Source organism: Asterias rubens, chromosome 14 (assembly GCF_902459465.1).
Source record: "Asterias rubens chromosome 14, eAstRub1.3, whole genome shotgun sequence".
NCBI lineage: Eukaryota > Metazoa > Echinodermata > Asteroidea > Forcipulatida > Asteriidae > Asterias > Asterias rubens.
The window spans coordinates 6,044,787-6,061,073 of NC_047075.1; the positions used below are offsets into that span (position 1 = coordinate 6,044,787).

Genomic DNA, 16,287 nt, shown 5'->3' on the forward strand with positions numbered 1-16,287 from the left:
AACTCTTGCTAGCTGATGCCAACTATTGCTAGCTGATGCCAACTCTTGCTAGCTGATGCCAAAGTGTCATTTCAATACATTTAGGTTAATCATTTGTTCATGACTAGATAACACAAATATACAAACATCACAAAGATTGATTCAACTAAATATTCCACCGTATTCCAAGGAGAAAGCTGTTCATAATCACACCAGCATTGACTCTTTGTTTCAAATCAACCAACCTAGAGATTGCCTACAAATTCAGTTTAAAGTATTCTTTGTTCATAGTCTGTGGAACTCGGTTTCTTAACATGTATTACTTTATTTTAAGCAGCAATCAACTTGAAGTGTCTAATTGTTAATGTTTTAAGATTCCTGAGGAAAATGTTTGTCCAAACTTTTGTTTATGTTTTAAACAAACCTATGGCGTGAAATTTGTGTAGAATGAAGATTTAACTAAAAGTGGTTGTATTGCTTTTAAAGCTCAACCAAAATAGATAAAGCTAAATATTTACAATGTATCTAAGCAATGTTGAATAATAGAGAGTTAATAAAGTGGAGCTGTGTTCATATGTTGACAGCACAATGTATCTTGTGTCCGTGGTTTATTTCATTGATCGAAAATTAGTGTCCCGCCCGCTTCATTTTAGAGACTGCCTCCGTTTTTTTCTTCATTTATTTTAACAGAAAAAGTGATACATTGTAGTTTTAACAATCTCCAAAAATAAAAAAAAAGAGCCCAGCTGGTTGTCTTTTTAAATGTGTCTGCCGCCATTTCGAAAATAGAAAAAAGGCCCTCCCTCTTTTCCTTTTTGCAAAATGGCAGGACGCTAAACTATTTTGGGGGGGCTTAGGTTTTGAAATACCATACTTAAGTCTTTGAACTGAAAATGGTTAATGCACTCGTCTCCTTATTAATTTACAAATACATACCTCACAACCAAGGTGAGACCAAACAAGCTTTTATAAACACTTTTATTGATCAGTAATTAACATATTATTTACATTTATGTACAGTGAATTTCCATGAATCATTAATCCAAAACAATCACACTTTTATTGCTTTGTTGATTTCCTTGGTGGAGGGAGGGGTCAAATGTCAAACATACAGCGTTGTGGTTACAGTTACCTCAATATGCAAGTGTTCTAGAAATGGCTTGAAATTTAAATGTCATGTTATTACGACATTGAAAGTTCAAGTGTTTACCATGTGCATACATCAGTACTATTGAACTTGCTCTAGTAAGTTTAAACAAAACACATTATTGTTATTAAGGAAAAAAGGGTCGTCCTTTATTTTCCTGATAAGTTACAATGAAGAAGTTACCATGGTTTCCTATTTGTAAAGCTTTGATAAGGATGAAGTGATTGATGTTGCTGATATAAATAGGTGCAGTCAGGCTAATCAGTAGATCAGTGTCTAATTTAAAAGGACTGACTGAAGCACCAAAAGTAGCTACATGTGTGTAAACACAACAAAATGATGCTTACCAGAATTAAGTAACCAGCCAAAATAACATGTCACCATTGTACATGTATTTGTAACTGGTGTCCTCCCTTTTCTGTTTAGCAATAGTTTCTGCTTGAGCAGCTCTATGTAATTACACTGGGCCCAAATTTAGGTATCTGACCTGACCATCAAATGAAGGGCTGTTTAATTGAGTTGGTACAGTGCTCATCTTGTACTCCATGGGTTGTGGGTTGGAGTCCTGCATCAGCCAATAGCTCCCATTTATGGAATGTTAGGCCGTGTCCGAAACGGCGACTTTGGCTACAGCTACGGCTAGATCGCGCGCGTCTGCCTATTCTTCAACACTGGTAGACGCGCTGATCTAGATCTAGACGTAGCTGTAGCCGAAGTCGTCGTTTCGGACACGGCCTTAGTAGACAATGATTCTGTAACACTTTGTTTTCCTAAAGATAGCTGAACATTGACCGTTTGGCCAATGTACACTGTACATGTAGAATCAGAGTACATGTAGGTATAGGGTGACACAGCTGCACACAATAAAAGTAACGTCAACTTCGTTTTTGTTTATTTTTCCTTATTGTTAAGTTTATACTTTTTAAATTTACTCTTAAATTAGAAAATAAATTAAAAAAACAAGATTTCAGAATCCTGATGAATAGATTGGGATGAGTTATAGCAAAGTAACTTGTTAGGTTACTGGTGGAGTAACGAGATCACCCAAACGTCTCCTGTGCTGCATACACCAAGTACAGGAAGCCATCCTCATCTTTCTCTTGTTGATAGATCTCACTGATTGGGGTCGATACACTCACCATACTCTTCTGATTGACTAACAGGAAGAATGTTTGGGTTGGACTTAGCTGGAGTCTTCTCCTGTACAATATAGAATGATATAGACTGTTCATTAGAAATGACCTACATTATCCATGATGCATGGTTCAACCCAACTGAATGACCAGCAGTCTAGCAAATTCTGTCTTGGTCAAACACTGCATTTAATGATACAAGCATCCTCAGGTGTGCATCATCAGGCATGGGAATGGAGTTTCAGAAAAAAAAACGACAAATAAAAATAGTTTTTTAATCAGAGACTAAATTGCAAAGCCCTTACGGCGAGGGGTCTGGGGTCTATTCTAGGGAAATTCCCTTGGCCAGCATGCCTTACGTTAGACCATGGAGGAAGGAAGAGAAGGAGTTGGAACAACCCGCCAAACTGCAGAGTAACAAAAGAAAACCCTGACAAATGCCCCTGTCTGCCCATCCGTGGAAAAAGATAGGAGACCTCCTGCAGGACGGCCGATTAACAAGTGGGCCGATTAACGAGCGGGATTAGATCCGCCACTCTGCACTGTTGCCTTCATGTAAAGATGAATCATTGGAGACAAGAATTGCGAAAAATACACAGTTTTCGCATTTTTCGTCTTTCATGGATGCGCACATGGTACAAACGATTGCATTATTATTTTCCGGTTCTTCTGGGGTTTTTTTCACATGAAAATCGGAGTTGTAGAAGGTGAGTTGTGATTGACTTCTTCATTTACCGTTTGTGGTGTTTTCATGGAAATATCATAGCATATTTTTACATTTCTTGCAACCTTCCGGTCACTAGCGGTGGTTCAAAATTTGGGTAGTAGCACACGAGGGTGGTTGGTATCAATTGTGTTTTTCGTTTGGTGGGCGAAAGCGTACACAAAATTTATCAGGTCTCAAAAAAGTAGTTTTTTTCTTTATTATATCCATACGACATACAACGCCATAGTTGCGTGAAGAACCAAGTGTGCATGCGCAAACTCGCATATGCTACATGTAGGTCGCCCATTGTTTGTGTAGAGTACATGTACATGTATGTGGGTGATTACGAGGTGTCGTTAAACGACCGCAGTACCACGGGTTCGACTTTTGAAGTCCCTTAGTTCGAACTCCTTCTCTTCCTTCCTCCATGATCGGCACACTGAAAAGTACATTACGTACCAATTATGAATGAATCGGAATAAAAAACACTGCCGAGCTTTTAAACAGATTCCAACATCCAAAACATTTGAGGTATAAATATGAATTCATAAATACATCAGACAGTTTCGCTATTCCTATTGGTGGAGAGCGCGTCACATGGGTGTGTATAAACCTTTGTTTATGACCAGTAAGAAGTGTTGAAACACGGGCGTGACACGTGAGCTTGCACCTGTGTGCTTATAAGACAGTTTCTTCATTCCTATTGGTCGAGTGCAACGGCCGGGACAGTTGTGCCACATCACGCGATACGCGCGACGCGCACAGCATTCCCGTATAAGGAGTTGTTTACCCGAGGGCGGCAGAGGGCCGTACCATTTCATAGCTGGAGGGGTGTTATGTTGAAAGAAATCATTGAACAATTATAATTTTTGCATTTATTTTACGTTTTGACCAAAAGTGTTGATGTTTTTTTACCGAAAAGGTATTTATGAATGGGAATCAAAGTGTGTTGAATCGGTTTTCAACTGTTGGTTTAAACCTGCCGAGGCTTGGCTCTTGATAATTTACCTCGACTTTGTCTCGGTAAAATTATCAAGAACCAGTCCTCGTTAGGATTAAACCACTAGTTGAAAACCTCTTGACCACACATTGATTCCCTTATTAATTGAATCAGAACCAGTGATATACCTAAAACGCACACATGTGACGTGTTCTGTTTCATGGAATATCTGAGGATGTTTATTTATTTAGAGTCCTGTTTTGTTTGTTTACGTGCACATATCCTCCCAGCAATTGAGCCATTGTTATCCAATTCTATGGGGTACATGTACTTTCAAAGTTTCAAAAATCTTCACGATATATCGCCATATCGGCAATATTTACCCGACACTAATCGCTAGTCCAAATTGTTCATATCGTCCATCGTAGTTATGTACTTCTAGGCCAATTTTCCACGGAGAAGTCCACATCTAGCAATGGGGATCCAAGTCAGATCAGAACACTTTGAACATCTTTTTTGTACATACATATGTACATGTAATACATTGAGGACGCAAAGTTCCTTAACTCAGCATACTGCACATTCAACACTGCCTTTTCTCAGTACATTATTTGCCATAAACACTTATTTTTTTATCAGGTTCCAAACAGTTAAATTCACTTATTTTTCCAATGTTTGACCTCATACGCAGGCAGGATACTATGTAAAATCTGAAAAGTTGGTATTCCGATTAAAATCTGAAAAGTTGCATCTGTGCTAACCTACCTGATGATTTTAACCAATTCACCCATGGTAATATGGTCTGGAACCAGGAACTTTGATTTATCAAGCAAAGGTAGACTGCTTTCTCTTTCATATCGCTCAATGATCACCTGTTTAAAACACAATAAATCAAGGTCAGATCTCTTACTTACATTGTATATTATGGCAAGAAACAGGTCTGTATTTCAATACAGTTTAAGAGCATAACAGAATTTTTTTTTTTTTAACAACAGCAACAGTGATGTAGTCAAGACCTGGAAGTCTAATATCTACAGCACTGCCATGCATACAGACAAACATTTTCTAAACATTTCTTTGCTGATTTGTTTTTTCAAAAGTTTGCGCCAACCAATAACAAATGTATTGTTATAGTTACTGTGTTTCATTATGTACTGTACATGTATAATAACTATAATGTGATCAAGAAAGGGGCACCTATTGAAAAGTTCAATGCTAAAATTATGACCTTTCCTTCTGGACGTACCTGAAGATCAAAGTTTGCCTTTTTTTCTTCTTCAAAAGTTATTCTCCAAGTTTCATATGTTAAGCAGAAAATACTAAGCACTCAACAAATTTCGTTGCCAACCAAAAATTGAGCCGGGCACCAGCCAAAACAATTCAAATTTAAGTAATTGGGGTGGTAACCAGTTTCTAGTGCTAAGCAATACTATTCTAAGCAAATTTTTGTGCTAATACAGGCTTTATGAAATTGGGTTCTGGCTTGTCGAGAGAATGTACTGCCACGATCGGCATTCCAACTGCATCATGGCAATTCAGAAGTACCGTAGTACGCCTAGTTTACTAGTGCCAGTGGTACCTTGTACGTCAGTCACCTTCAGATCTATAATGCTTTATTTACTTTGTTCTTTATTTGTCCCACCATATTTTGGGGTAGTTTCTTTGTGTTTTTCAGGATGTTTGGATGTCAAAGGATCTGCCTGATGCGTGTACATGTTTGTCAGTCGGCACCCTAATGGATATGTGGACTGGATCCTTATGCCGCTTCATAGTAAAACATTTAACAAAGCACCAGTCTACACACAATGTACTTGCTTGAAGAGTGTGCAACAATGTCACGTAGAAATGACAGCTGCAAAGGCTGCAAAAGCTTATACTGTACACTGACCTTGATTGCTTTTGATTTTGTAAATTATTTTTCACAAATAGTTATAAACGTGATATTTTCATGATTTTTTTTCAACAACCATCTAAACAAATTTTATCTTTGATTCTACACCACTAAGTTATGTTAACAGAGAGCGAGCCGGTGTGCCCCTTTAAGGACCGTGCAAGTTTTCTTGTAAGATTTTACATTTTTATGCTCTGCGTTTCTGAACACCTAGTGTGTATCATGTGACAAACACTCGAGCTCAACATGTACATGTAGGTTACATTACTATTGTTTGGATGACACTTGGAGAAAACATTGAAAACTATAGTTAGCAATACTCACAGGCACTTTATTGCTATGCTTACTATAGTTAGCAATACTCACAGGCACTTTATTGCTATGCTTGTCACGTATCTCTTGTACATCTCTCTTCCTCTGATCTAGGAATAAATCACACACAATGAAGTTAGAAGACACGTAAAGAGTAAGTTCCCCATTGATGTGGTCCGCTCCCTACGAGCAACTTCACACATCACTTCACTTCAAACCAATTACATCGTGAATTGTGAATTGAAAAAGTGTTTCATGAAACTTTTTCGGTGGGCAAATATTTTTTTTATGGCCTCAACATTATGACATATTTTTGTACCTTGTAGAAACGCCTAAAATACCAAACTTTTTGCATTTGCAAATAACCAGTAGAAGGGGTGTGTCTCAGCTTGAGAAGGAAGATGGCAGCTCAAAACGACCGCGAATCAGCTAACGTACTAAACGACTTCTTCAAGAGTGTGTATACTAGAGAGCCAGAAGGAGAACCACCTACACTGCAACTACACCAGGGAGTAACATGCAAGCAGATCCGGACGCAGATCTTAGTACTCTGGAGGATGTTATCAAGAAACTTGACAATCTAAAGCCAGACAAGTCACCTTGAATGGACGGAAGTCACCCGTATGTCTTGAAAGAGTGTTCCAGAGAGATGGCAGTTCCACTGCACTACATCTACAAAAAGTCACTTGAAGAAGAATGGAAACAAGCGAAAGTGGTCCCAATCTACAAGAAAGGATCAAAGATTAAAGCAAGCAACTACAGACCAATTAGTCTAACCAGCATGCCTTGCAAGGTCATGGAATCACTTATCAGAGATACAATTCTAAGTCACCTCACAGACAAGGACCTACTATCAACAGAACAACATGGCTTTGTCCCAAGAAGATCCTGCATGTCCAACCTTCTAGTCACCCTTGAGGATATCACAATGAACCTGGACAATGGGTCTGGAGTGGATGTCATCTATTTGGACTACTCTAAGGCTTTTGACACTGTGCCCCACAAGCGCCTCATCTCCAAACTGAGAGCCTATGGCTTTGAAGGATGGATTTTAATCAAATGGATCCAGGACTTCCTGAGTAACAGGAAGCAGCAAGTAGGAGTAAGAGGCAAGCTATCCAGCTGGGCGGATGTACTGAGTGGCGTACCACAAGGGTCTGCGCTAGGTCCAATACTATTCGTTCTCTAAATCAACGACCTGCCGGATATCGTTACATCGACCTCCAAATTATTTGCTGATGACACTAAACTCTACAATAAAGTCTTGAAGGAAAGTACAGATGGGGGAAACATGCTACAGCAAGATCTGCATACCCTGGAGAAGTGGTCCGATACCTGGTTGCTAAGGTTTAATGCGTCAAAGTGTAAGTGCATGCACATGGGCAAGGATAACCCACTCAGAAGCTACATCTTAAACGGGGTTGAAATCCAAGCGGAAGATGAAGAGAAGGATCTTGGTGTGTACCTTACACGAGACTGAAAGCCCACCCTACAGTGTACAAAAGCTGCTGGTATAGCAATGCAGAGCCTTAGGATCATCAGAAGGACCTTCAAGTACATTGATAGGGAAAACTTTGCTATCCTGTACAAAGCCTACATCATACCACACCTCGAGTATTGCGTTCAAGCATGGTGCCTCATAGAAACCTTCAAGATTCCTACAGGGCTAGTGGATGTAGATGCCAGCAGTCTATTCACACTCTCACAAACCAGTAACACAAGAGGCCATGACATGAAGCTCTTCAAAAAAAGGCTAAACAAAGGGCTCAATCTCAGAAAACACTTCTTCACACAACGAGTGGTAGATAACTGGAACAGACTCCCAGCCAAAGTGGTCAAAGCCAAGACAACCAATCAGTTCAAAAACAGCTTTGACAAATACTTGAATGAAAATGGATATAGGGTGTTAAAAGGCATAAGCCTACAATGTTAAAAATCCCATCAAACCTTAAGTGTAAGTGTAAGTAGAGCCTTACGTGTTTTTAATTTTTGGTCAAGGGAGAGGAGACTCTTTGCTTGGCAAATAAAACCACACAATTTTTATCTAGGGACTGTTTACATCGCGCACAGAGAGGTAAAAGATTTGCCACGATTATAGCGACACCTCGAAAACTAGTTGCGATAACGTTTACCCTCCTCTCGAGGGTTATCCTGGTGTCATGTGTTTTCAGTAGGATAACAGGAAAATTGTTCACAATCATCTATCCAATTTTTGAACAATAAAATTTTCACTTTATGGTGTGTTGAAATTTTTAAAGTTTTGGTTTTACGTTGCGAGAGACAGTCAGCCATTAACAGTGCTTATGCATGCACAACATTGGAGCAACGTCATATGTTTTCACACCTTTCATTGGTTGGTATTTTATTGAATATTCAGAAGCTAGTATGGCGTGCAAAATAAATCAAACATATTATTCAATTGCTTCTTAACAAATTTAATTACATTTTTGTCCTAAGGCATTATGGCTACTATAAGAATCCAGAGATATCATATTCATAAGGCATGAAAGTAAAACACCCCACCACCCCTTGATGCACTCACACTTCATAACAATCCGTTTTCCCCCATTTCAGACCAGTAATGTTTGGTTTCAGGAGATAAGAAACCAATCTATGATATTTTCTCTTTAATGTAGACTTAATATTTATTACTCTTATCGGAATTTATAACAGTTATGCATTAAAAAAAAAAAAAAACTGTTGTCATTTTCACTTAAAATATTTTAATATTGCCCCCACATTTGCACACCATAGAATCCCAAATAGTAACCACCTCACGTGCTCCATCTAGTGACTAAAGCAGAATGAAACTCAATCTAGCAGATAGTAATTTTGTTTTGAACTTTCGAGGTTGGATGATGTTTCTTTGACTCATTTGAATGTTGGCATAATAATGCACTAGTGATTAGTACCAAAAATCAATCATTTTATAAATGTTTGAGCATAACCAACGACAGGAAACTTTATTCTCAGCATGATTAAGCCTGATGAAAATACAGACCGTGAGTAAACTGCATAGCTTCTGTCACCGGTGCAGCTTGCACAATTTCGCGGTAAACGGGACTCAAAGTTGGGGACCGAAAACATATGAGGGTCGATAACGTATGACGCTACTACTACGTTATCGCAACTACTCGAAAACAGGACCTCCTAGTCCTACTACGATGTATAATATAAACACTAACTAACTAAAGGTAAAATACAAAGTTAGTTACCAAATGTTCTTCTCTGCTTGAAGGTCTTTGTAGGCATGGCCCTCGTCGGATCGTCCGGTTATTATAGACAACAACAGTTTTATTCACGATGTCTTACAAGTTCACAACACACACAATGTACTGTTAAGTGATGTTCGGTCTCTACGTCGTCATTAATTATCATGCACCACGTCGTACGGTGTTACACATACTGCTGGTATTCTGTTGCTGACACACTGTCATTGTTGTTGTTGTTGTTGTAGCTCCCTCTATCATCGCATCATTCTACCTACAATCTTCGCTCGGCCCCCAGCGGCTTTGGTTATTCGCTCGGCCGCAGCGGCCAGTCGATCAGGACCGCTGGGATGGGCTAATCGCTTGCACAGATTCTTGTTCAGAAAGTACGTCATGTATGCAGTGCATAGAAGTATTGCACAGTGTGAATGTGATGCATGATGGGACTGCGCATTATTGAACCAATGTGCATGCAGGATACGTTTGCCCATCCCAGGGCCTTTGGTTAAAGCAAGGCGCTGGGGGGACGAGCGAACTTACAATCTCCATGCGCGCTCTCGAAACCACGGCATCGGCTTTGGATTCGGCTTCGGGCTCCATCCTCTCGTCTGAAGCCCTGTGCCGTACGGGAAGCATGCGCACTCACTTGTCAAAACAACCGCTGGGGCCGAATCCAAAGCTGAAGGTGTGGTTTCGAAAAGGGCAGTACTACGGCGAAGCAGGATCAATATGAGCAGAGAGTCAACCTCGCTCCCACATTTCAGCAGAGGGTTTTTCTACACTTCTCAGTCCGTGCGCACAGTGCGAGATAATTAGCATATTATTATTTTATTTTTTCTACACTATAATATTACAGCCCGAATTATAGGCAACCGAGGTTGGAAAACTGCGGAAGCCCGTTTGCGCCAGTAAAAAATAAATTTCAAATCCGTTATTCGGATTAGCAATCCGTTATTACGGATAAGCAATCCGTTATTACGGGTTTGAAATCCGTTATTACGGATCATCGCAATCCGTTATTACGGATTAGTAATCCGTTGTTACGGATTCGTTATACTCCGTTATTACGGATTCGCAATTTGGACATGGAATTGTCCGCCGTCTTGTTAGGAATCTTAGATCCCGGAGTTAGTGTAAGGAAGATGCTTCTTCGTTTATATAACTGTCATAAGAACAATGATTAGAAGACAGCTGTAGTTACATTAGTTCTCTCAGTCTAAATGTGACCCAAAGACATTACTAAGTCCCCACAGTGAAATAATTAAAAGGATAACTTCGTAGGAAAACTGGTTGCATCATACAAGCCCCCAAAACCAAACTAAACATCACTTGGTTGGCAAAATTTACATTGATTATATCTGAGTAGTTTTAATGAAATACATCAAGTCGAGTCTCCACCGTGAAGCATTTTTTTTGTCATGATAATATCTACATGTATCCATGCATATACCCTCAAAATTTCCGAAAACGCCCAGTATGGCAACACCCCCCCCCCCCCCCAAAAAAAGACGCAATCGTGCTAATGATGATTATTTCCCGATCGCGACAAGGATTGCTTCCACGGCTAAAAAATGTCATAAGAGGATGCGGCCCTCGATAGGCTCTTAATCATTTTATTATCTGCATGAGTCGAATCGGTACCATTATGACCCGTACGACATTGAAATGGCACCCATGTGTTGTATGTCACATTCAAACCAACATACGAGAGACAATGTTGGTGGCTTGACTTCATTGAAACTGACATTGTATTTTGTTGTCATAGATATTATGTGATCCGCTCTATCGAATAGAGGAATATCGAGTAAATAATATTATGGATATCATTATTCGCTCAATGTTTATTAAAATTTTAGATGAAAACTTTTGAACATGGGTGTTTTGGGCAAAACGAGACAAGTTGTTAGCAACTCAGCGCCTTGGAAGCGTTTACGCATGGTTTGTGTTCTGTTCGTTTGAGGTTTGTTTTGTGAGGGACGTGGATGTTTTGTTGTTGCCAACAGTGATGGTATACCTGGATCCGAACCAGCACGCACAAACACACACATTCCGTTTAAAGCCTCGTTATGTCTAAGCGTTTGTTGCTTTTCTAATTAAGTGTGCTGTTTTATTATAGATGTCAAAGACGTTTAGTAACCACACTACATTTTTTATTTTAAATTTAGATACATTTATTATTAATTACTATGAAGTGCGATTATTGCTCAGTTAACATAACTTGGATACAAAAATGAAGACTTGCGCTGGTTATTGAAAAATAAATAGATGTGACAATGAGAAGAATGTTATGCTTTTGTTCCCCTTCATTAAGATGAAGACAAAGACAAAGACAAAGACAAAAGAAATGTAACACAAGGAAAACAGTCCGTACCAAAAAATGGGGACACTGACATGTTATTAGCATAACACCTTATTGGTAACGAGAATGGGGAGCTGTTGATAATGTAAAGCATTATGAGAAACGGCTCCGAGAAAGAAGTAATTTTCCACGAATTTGATTTCGTGATTTCACTTTCTATTGAGGTCTAGAAATCAAGCATCTGAAAGCACACAACTGCGTGTGACAAGAGTGTTTTTTCTTTCATTATTATCTCGCAACTTCGACGACCAATTTAGCTCAAATTTGCACAGGTTTGTGTTTGACAATATGGCCACAAACACCAGGCCTAGACCCACCAGTAGAAGTAGCAGAAGATCACTTTCTAAAAACAAACAAGTTGAGGGATTAGACTCTGTCGAGCCATTGTTGGCTATAGGCAGGTAGCAGCGTTTCTTTGTAAACTTTGTTCACCAATTGCGTCTCAGTGTTTTCACGAAGATAGCACGCAACACAATCTGAGAACGGCCTCCTATTTATTTATTTATTTAAAATCTTCGGACATAATTTTTTGTTGGCAGGGGCCGTCCAGGGTAAGGCAAAAGTTTTAAAAACTGTCATCAAAGCGATGTGCCCTCCCAGACCCCTCCAACAAAAAACATACATGTTACAAAAATACAGAAAATAAAAGCATGCATTTTAAAAATGTAGATAATAACATATAAAAGTACAAAACGCCACATTAAATTAAAATCATTAAACACCGAGATAATGACAATAGACCAAAACTGAACGCTGGTAGATAAAACAAAAGCTGGTAGATAAAACTCTTGAAGTTGAACACTTTTTAGAAACCCGCTTTCATTCAAAACTTGTTTCTATTTCTATGTAGATACTTGCCAATGACTCGCACTTAAAACCTTATCTATTTTGGACTAATTTAATAATTAAATACGAAACTATACATGAGAGACGGGTTCCGTGCTATTTCGTGAAACCCCAAAAGTGCAAACTATGTCATTTTGCGTTTTCACGAAGTAGCAACGTGCCTATATACTACAACACAACATTTTGTGTTCCTTATAAACAGCACTTATAGCGATTCTGGATCATAGATCCCCTCTATGCACCCATCAATTTTACATCAGTATGGCCTTTGTGTGAGCGGGCCGTTGGGTGGGCCCGTGCCATCTCGATGATGTGGGTATGTTCGTTTGTTTTTGTGTTTGTTTGACACAAACGGTTATACTATGTGAGAGGACACAATTATTTTAGTTATAAACAGTTTCAATTTAGCCATGTAGGCTAACAAACATGAATCCATCTTTATTTTATTGGGGGCGGCCGCAACTCCAATGAATTCCCTTCTAGTTTTTCCCTTTATTTTGGTTCTAGCATGGAGGTATGGTTTAAGATACTAATCAAGTAAACGCATTATGTAAAGTATTTGCTGATGAGGAGTCCAGCGTTGTTGTTTGTTTTCGGATATCAAAAGAGCCGCCTTTTACTTTCAAAGTGATCTTCAATGTCATTATAGTACCTGTTTATCCGCGGTAGTAGTAATTGAACCCATGATTAATTGACCAATCAGAAAAGCGTGTTACAGCACGTGACCTTTGGTCGACCTCGATATTGATGATAGTATTCGTGAAAGGTGTAAGTATGTAGAGATGGCGAGTTGATGGTTAATTATTAGGTGCAACTTCTCACCTGCCACAAACACACCTTCTCAAGTGAATGTGTTTGAACTGTAAGGTTTCATACAGCGTGGATGTATATGTTATTCCCTCAATAGAAGTAATCTAGACAGAGAAACATAGCAAAAGCGAGAGATTACCCGATTAAGGACATGCCCCCCCTACGACTCCAGTCTACCGTTCCGTATATCGTATTCGTATAGGAAAGACGAGTGTTTTAAGAATGGAAAATGGCGGCCGATCAACACTAACGATGACATTCAAACGGCATTTTCTTCTCCAAAATGCCGCGTAAGAAGCCGCACACAGGTATGTTCAACTTCTATGACATCTTCTTGTTAAACGTATGAATATTGCGAAATTATTGTGTGGTATTTGTGAGGTCAATGGCTGAGTTAATTCTGAGTGGGGAACGGAGGAGACTGGCTGGTTTGTTTATGCATGGGGCCATGGCATGTGATGTGTGCAAAATAAATGCATAATGATGAAGCCTGAATGAGAATCTGTGCATGTAACTGGACATGCTGCAACTTAACACATGTACTCACTTGTGGAATGAAACGACTACGGGTCAGTGTCACTACCATTCCCTATGAAGTCTTCACACAAGGAACAATTGAGCTTTACAAATACACATTATAACTAAGTTTACTTACATTACAATTTACTCGCAATACAACATCCAGACCTCTCAGCTCAGTCATAAAACACAATGAATGGTTGTAAAGTAAGTGCAAGGCTGAATTTCAGATAAAAATGATAAAGTGCATGAATTTAATGATATTGATATTATGGAGTAATGCCATGGACTGTCAATGGGCAATGGGATAACTCTCCGTATCCTGCCACCAGGATAATTTTTACAAAAAGGGATATCTCACTCATTGGGGTAAATAAGAAACAATATTATTTCATAACGAATGAAAAAGTTGTGTCGTGATATGGAAATTTTTCCTGGCAATGGGATAGGTGGAGTTGAGGTGTGCATTGTTGCATCATTGCATGGTGTTATACACCCACCATTTACCCACAGTAACAACAGGTCATTATTACTATTAGTTTGATTTATTTTACTTCTTTGAGGCCAATGGCCTGATTTTCTATATTCCATATTGCAGAATCGGAAGACGTCTTACAAATACGATGCATGTGGGAGACTGTTTCTGTGTTCCAATTCGTGGGGCTTTTCCGATCTAAATTCCAATTTACTCAGTTTGACTTGGAGGTAAGCATATAAAATCAAAATTATTCCACTAAGACGCAGTGTTTAAAGTTTTTGACTCGAATAAAATCTGAGAATTCAAGCACCCTGAATAAAGTTATTGACAACATTGGGAGACCGCCAAAGGGGCTCGCTCAATTCCTGCTCTACATAGCATTGTTTTCTTTATTCAACTTAAACAAATTTTTTTTTTTTTAAGACAAAGTTAAGGATTAATTTTCAATGTTTTAAGCTGGGTCGTATTGTCACCCTAGCAATGTCACCCACAGTCTCACCAGGCATGATACAAAAGTGTGTTGGGCTTCAGATGCCTCAAATTCAGACATGCCTTTTTCCGCTGATAAACTTTAAATAATCCTTTATAATTTTTATATTTGAAAATTTTCTCTTGTGTTTAATTTGGGATTGAAAAGGCTGGCTGTTTATTTTTGTTGTCAATCAAAAACATTGTTGCAACGCAAAGCCAAACTCGTCCCTAGACAAAGTCAACCAAAAATTATCACCTGAACAAAGTCACCCACCAACAAAGTATTTGAGTTTTGTGTGAGAAAGGTTGATAGATTTTGTAAATTAATAAAAAGATGTCCGATTTGTTGTTCCATTGTGGACGCAAGTTTTAATTCTGGAATATTAGCCTACTAATGCATCTGGTAAACCTGAAAGTTTCACAAAATTTACTGCATGCACAATCATGTTTTCTTTACATCTTCTCATACTGGAATTCCTGAAGTCATTCTGTTACCAGCCACATTATTTAGTTTTGAAACATTTTGACCTAAAAAAAAAAAAAAAAAGAATATTGTATAAAGGGAAACCATGACCAAAACCAAGTACAGACAAAAAACTTGATCTTAACGCCCCTACCTCACAGAACGCTCTGGCCACGTTATTGCTTCAACCGCTGTACACCCCAACCTCACAGAACGCTCTGGCCGCGTTATTGCTTCAACCGCTGTTACACCCCAACCTCACAGAACGTCCTGGCCGTGTTATTGCTTCAACCGCTGTTACACCCACTACCTCACAGAATGCTCTGGCCGTGTTATTGCTTCAACCGCTGTACACCCCAACCTCACAGAACGCTCTGGCCGTGTTATTGCTTCAACCGCTGTTACACCCCTACCTCACAGAACGCTCTGGCCGCGTTATATTACTTCAACCGCTGTTACACCCCTACCTCACAGAACGCTCTGGCCGTGTTATTGCTTCAACCGCTGTTACACCCCTACCTCATAGAACGCTCTTGCCGCATTATTGCTTCAACCGCTGTACACCCCAACCTCACAGAACGCTCTGGCTGTGTTATTGCTTCAACCGCTGTTACACCCCTACCTCACAGAACGCTCTGGCGGTGTTATTGCTTCAACCGCTGTTACACCCCTACCTCACAGAACGCTCTGGTCGTGTTATTGCTTCAACCGCTGTACACCCCAACCTCACAGAACGCTCTGGCCGTGTTATTGCTTCAACTACAATGATACTACAATGTACAATTGTATGTATTGTGGTAATGCATTGCAAGTAGTGTGATGTGCCTGAAGGAACGATGTCAGGAATACTTCTGTCATTGATTGTCATCATTGTTTACAAGCGACTTTTTTAACTTTACCAATTTTATTGTAACAATATTGGAAGATAAACTACAGATCGCCTCCAAAGTACCATGGTATTATAATAATTATAAAAAAACAATTGTTGCTTGATCTGCGATGGGGTTCCATTGTTTTTTTACCT

General features: G+C 39.2%; 2 protein-coding genes across 2 annotated transcripts in view; one reads left to right on the forward strand and one right to left on the reverse strand.

Moving 5' to 3' along the window:
• Nucleotides 1-1,790: 1,790 nt before the first annotated feature.
• Nucleotides 1,791-9,589, reverse strand: LOC117299675 (microtubule-associated proteins 1A/1B light chain 3A-like). The gene is made up of 4 exons (XM_033783226.1): nucleotides 9,324-9,589; nucleotides 6,163-6,218; nucleotides 4,671-4,777; nucleotides 1,791-2,326 (listed from the first exon to the last, which is right to left on the reverse strand). Exons 1-4 carry the CDS (start codon nucleotides 9,358-9,360, stop codon nucleotides 2,167-2,169), a joined length of 360 nt encoding a protein of 119 aa, XP_033639117.1. The 5' UTR covers nucleotides 9,361-9,589; the 3' UTR covers nucleotides 1,791-2,166.
• Nucleotides 9,590-13,317: 3,728 nt separating this feature from the next.
• LOC117299260 (B-cell CLL/lymphoma 9 protein-like) overlaps nucleotides 13,318-16,287 on the forward strand; it is a 41,569-nt gene continuing 38,599 nt past the window's right edge. Inside the window, exons 1-2 of the mRNA XM_033782741.1 lie at nucleotides 13,318-13,640; nucleotides 14,450-14,556. Of these exons, the coding sequence (XP_033638632.1) occupies nucleotides 13,616-13,640; nucleotides 14,450-14,556 (132 nt within the window). The 5' untranslated portion in view covers nucleotides 13,318-13,615. The remainder of the gene's footprint in view (nucleotides 13,641-14,449; nucleotides 14,557-16,287) is intronic.